Consider the following 5,269-nt stretch of genomic DNA (forward strand, 5'->3'; position numbering starts at 1 on the left):
TTTAGTTTAGTCTATTTTATTTCGAACATGTAAAACAAAAAAAAACATAAAAACAAAACAAGAATAGCAATTAAATGAAATAAACAATAAATCTATAAATAAATTCTCATAAACAACACAAATTAAATATTACATGTTTGAAAAGGAGTAGGAAGAAGTATACGCTTATTTATTTCTATCTCAACTATTCATCCATTAACTCATATATGCAATTTATAAACGACTACGTAGTACAAGTGAACAGTATAGAGTGTGCAACGCTGTGTGATCCAGAATGTGCCTTGTTTTTCCTGGTATTGCAACGTTCCTTGCCAGCTTTGCATGCACATATCTTACACATATCTTTATGTCAAACCGCCATTTTAATTTTCTCATTTCTGTTGTGATCACCTCCAAAAGCTGCTGTAAATTCTCCCCAGAACAAAGAATATTTGTGTCATTCGCAAATAATACAAATTTCGATATTTTTGATATTCTACATATGTCATTTATGTTCAAAATGAACAATTTTGGGCCTAACACTGACCCCTGAGGTACTCCACAAGTAATATCCATACATGTTGATTTATGCTCACCTGTATTTACAAATTGTTGCCTGATTCTTAAATACCTTCTCAACCAATTCATCACAACCCCTCTGATACCATACCTTTCCAGTTCATCTAGTAATATATTGTGAACTGTGGTATCAAAGGCTTTTTTTAAAGATCTATAAAGGATTTATAATTATAATTCTTCTGTAACAACCACATCCTGGTGTTTATTAATAAACATGTAGATTCTACATGTAGAGGAAAAGGAAACAGGTGACCACAAAATGCCCCCTCCTGAGAGGTGTTTAGGTGTGAGTCACAAAAGATACAGACCATGGCCATATGAAAACACACACACAAATATTATTTTGCGAACAAAATGTGTTTTTTTAAGCACCTTGTAAAAGTTAATAACAATGAACAGCTTATTTCTGTTGAGTTTCAAGTTAAAAGAAATAGAATTTACACTGTTGGTGAACAACATGGTTAGAATAAGTGTCTGTATACCTACATGAAATCAAATTTGAGGCACACACAATATCACAGCTGATGCTGAGGATGCTGGGGTTGTGTCCTCTGTATATTTTCTGTGAATTTGTAGGTTTTTAGAATTAGTTTACATTCTAATTCTAAAATTTGTAGGTTTTTAGAATTAGTTTACATTCTACAACTTGAACATAATGAGTCTTTTTAAATGCAGATTCCAGTATGTTTAGACTTATTATGTTATACTTTTAGGTCAACAAAAAACATCTGGACTCTTTTGATTCGGGTCAAAAGTTTTTTGTTTTTGTTTTAACATATTTTGCTTAAAGAATAGATACTGCGACAAAATAGACTTCTATTTCTTCTATCTAGATTCTATTTTGCAAACAAACCATTTGTATACAGAGTTCATAACCTGTATACAACCTGATGTGCAACCTAAATAAAGTGAGTGGGTGAAAACTCTGAGTCAGACACGCCATGCATGACGCAACGTGGGATTTACCCGATAAAATTTCCAACATCAACAGCTTTACAAGTCTTTTTTATAAATGCAGATAAAAGAAGTGTATTCACTTTCAAACCCAGCGACATTTGAGTTCCATGAATGCATCATGGGTTGATACTGCTTGTCTGTGTTGTGCTTTAGTTATGAGTAACAAACCAAACTCATACAGGATGTATTTATCATCCTTATACATTTAATAAGTCTCAAAACACACATCACAATAAAAATGTCAGGTCGGTATGAGTTCAACATATTTACACTCCATTGTTTTACACGTGAACCACAGTTGCTTAACACTTGGAGTTACACGAGACGAAATGTGTACAAAAATAGAATGTCTTCCAACTTTACATATTAAAGGACAAATATACATTGCATTAGAAGCGTCCTTGAATCAGTCAGTGTACAAAAATACACACAGCAAGGCACTAAAGGGGAAATATAGTAATCAACAAATATGTTAGAATGAACACTTTGTCAATTCAATAACTTAAGTACAGTTTTCTTTTTAAAACGTTATTGCAGTTATTTCACATTGGAATGCGCAGCATGGTGCGCGCATAACTATTCCCCTTTATATTACAACCGTCCTCGTATATTCTAATGAATGAATGGCTATATATACGTGTATGTTCAGTAGACTGTGCAGGAAAAGTGCATTCGTGTCAGTCTTTCTGTCAGTTCTGGAGCAGGAATGGGTCTATGTGCGCAATTGCGCACAAACTGCACAGCTGCGCTCACCGTGCAAGCTCTTGTTTATCCCAATCCTGGTATTTAGGCTACTATATTTAGTTCACAACAGTTTCAGAATTGTTATTTGATAGTTCTTTTCTTTTTAGGGGTTAGTGTGAGTCACGCAGCCATGGTGACAACAAAGTTTTCCAACTATGAACAAATCCCGTTGGTTGCGCTGATACCGCCTGACTGCCGCTCCAGCCCGGAGCTGCTGGATGAGGACGAGGACGAAGAGGAGAGAGTAGAGGACTTCCTCTCCTTCTGCCTGAGATGGATTTTAGTGTGTCTCTTCCTTTCGTCGCTCCTGGCGAACTTGCGGCCGCAGAAGTCGCAGGCAAACGGCTTCTCTCCCGTGTGCGTGCGGATGTGCGTGGTGAGGTGGTCGCTGCGGCTGAAGTTGCGCATACAGATCCGGCACTGGAACGGCTTGTGTCCAGTGTGGATGCGGATGTGTCTGGTCAGTTCGTCGGAGCGGGAGAACCGCCGGTCGCAGCCCTCCGCCGGACAAGGGTATGGTCGCTCGTGGATGGGCGTCTTGCTGGGTCTGTTCGGGTACTTTCTGGGCCGCAGGATCGGCCTCAGAGGCAGGTTCTGTGGGCTGTAGGCAGAGGGGAGCCTCGGCGGCCCTCCCTCGGAGCTGCCACCCGGACCCCCAAGTGTAAAGTTCCTGATAGTGTTCAGTGGGGTCAGGGGTGGGGGGACGCGGAATGTATCGAGTGGACACGGGCCGAAAGGTTTCCGGTCTTGGATACCTGCCGTGTGCATGTCTCGCTGGCAAGCCGGCTGGAAGAAGCCCGGGTAATCAGGGATGATGGGGAAAAGCGCGTCTGAGCTGCCGGGCTGCTTGGGCGAAGAGTAGGAGGGTGGCGGGTAAGAGGCGATGGGGCAGGTAGAGGTGGACAGAAACGCCGAGGGGTCCTGGTACACATCCCCGCAGCCAGAAGAGGAGTAGGGAGGCGGGGGGGAGTACAGGTGGTGATGGTGGTCTATCTCTGCCTGGCTCTGATGCGCCATGGTGCAACTCAAATTTCCGCTGGAAAAGTGATTGGGAGATCCTGAGGAAGCCGGGGAGGAGGACGCTGAGGAGGAGGGAGGAGGAGGAGGCGGCGGCTGGGCCACGTTGAAGATGCCCGAGACAATATTGATCACTCCCTCGGGGTTCCAGTTACCTGGATACTGAGAGTCGATGGAGAACTTTCCCATGTAGGTGAAGGTCTGGTTACGGTGGGGGGCAGGCTGAGAGAAGCCGCTGGGGTAGGAGAGGTCCAGAGACCGCTTCTCCACGCTCATGTCTGCGCTCATCAAGCCATCTGCGGATGAAAAAAACATTGATCATTAGTGAGAGAACACAACAAAGATTAATTAACTTGTTCACACTAGACAGGAAAGTGTGTGAGAGAAAGTAAGCGCGTCTCTGAACTATTACGCACAGACTGCCATTCAAAGAAAAGTCAGAGAATTTGATGCTGCTCTCATAACGTTGTGACATTGTATGTTACACATTTGGAATGACTAACTAACTTTTTTACCATAACAGGCTGAGGAAAAACAATTATTTTTATTATTCTCTGAAGCAGCTTTTAAAAGGATTTGGAGATAACCTCAAAATGAGTGAAATAAACATAGAAACGTAAAGTAAAGCAGGAGACAGACAACTTGTTTCTTCAATATGCACTCAAAAAGTATGAAACCATCGGTCTTTCATCTTACCTGCTGTCACATTAAGCGGGTCATAATGCGTTCCTAAATCGGTGTTGGGGAAGATAGCCACAGAGGTCGGCAAGCTGGTGGCGATGTCATCCACTGAGTACACACTCTCGGCTACGGGATGCACGAACCCCCCGAGATTCACCGGTACTTTCTCCAGAGTTTTAGCTGTCATTGTGGGTAAAACACTGCTGCGTCTGCTCGGTCTCCTTTTTGTCTCTTTCTGTTCTTTCCCTCCAAAGCTTTAGATAAATAACTGTGTGTAACCCAGACAAGCGTGGGTCACCACTGCATGTCTCTGTCTGTCACTGCGTGTGAGAGGATGAGCTCCGTGTTTCTGGTGCGCTTCATGCGCTCTAGTGACAAAGTTAACACAGTCTCAAGTAATCACTTATTGAGAGCAGCGGCCCTGGCACGAGGATGTATATGGGGAACCTTTTGAATATGGCCGCTACGTCATTAACCAAATATGGTAGTAGGAGGGGCGAGGAGAGCGGAGAGGTTGGCTCCGTGACGCTTCAGGGAATCACTCAGTGGAGAACCCGCTGCTGCAGAAGAGCCAAAACGGACTTTTTCCACTCGCTTCGAAACAGAGATAAACGGCCTTAAATCAACATAAAAACAAAACATACCACAGTGAGCATCCGCGACCCTCATTTCTTAACAATTCTATAAAATATTATTCTTTTTTTACATTTACCCTCGTATATCTTCTATCTAATCGCGCTCTGATATCAAAAGAGGAATTCCGGTTGAGTTTCTTAACCCATAAAAGGTTGAATCCGGTGTGCAGGGGAACACCCCCAGGCTCCTTATTTGGTTTCGAATCCGGAATATGATCATCGGAAAGTGACGAGTTTTACCGAGCTGAGAGAGAGAGAACTGCTCTGGCATAACCACAATCAAATGAGACGGACAGGGGAGCGGAATTTATTCCTTTGAGTGCGATAGGCCTCATGGGCTCGGAAACTTTTGTCAGTCTGATTTGACTATGCTCTAGGAAAGAATATATTTGGTTTACTGAGGAGTTAAATATAGTCATTTAGAGATATTTATAGAGCTTAGCAAAAGGAAACCAATATTTATAGAGGCGTTGGTGGTGGGCCATGTGAAATAAACACAAAGACTAAATGAACATTTATCTTAAAAGGTGACTGGTGGTCGATAATGATGATGACTGAACTAAGAGATGAAATGTTTGATTAATTTCAGATTTTTTACTTTTGATTTATTGTACATCACCATTATATTACATCATTATATTACATATACATCACATTTATATTTATTTATCATCATC

General features: G+C 42.1%; 1 protein-coding gene across 1 annotated transcript; it reads right to left on the reverse strand.

Annotated features, from left to right (window-relative positions):
* Nucleotides 1-1,706: 1,706 nt before the first annotated feature.
* egr2b (early growth response 2b) lies at nucleotides 1,707-4,362 on the reverse strand. The gene is made up of 2 exons (XM_067576621.1): nucleotides 3,973-4,362; nucleotides 1,707-3,572 (listed from the first exon to the last, which is right to left on the reverse strand). Exons 1-2 carry the CDS (start codon nucleotides 4,142-4,144, stop codon nucleotides 2,413-2,415), a joined length of 1,332 nt encoding a protein of 443 aa, XP_067432722.1. The 5' UTR covers nucleotides 4,145-4,362; the 3' UTR covers nucleotides 1,707-2,412.
* Nucleotides 4,363-5,269: the final 907 nt, after the last annotated feature.

The sequence above is a fragment of the Thunnus thynnus genome, chromosome 20 (assembly GCF_963924715.1).
Source record: "Thunnus thynnus chromosome 20, fThuThy2.1, whole genome shotgun sequence".
Classification (NCBI taxonomy): Eukaryota; Metazoa; Chordata; class Actinopteri; order Scombriformes; family Scombridae; genus Thunnus; species Thunnus thynnus.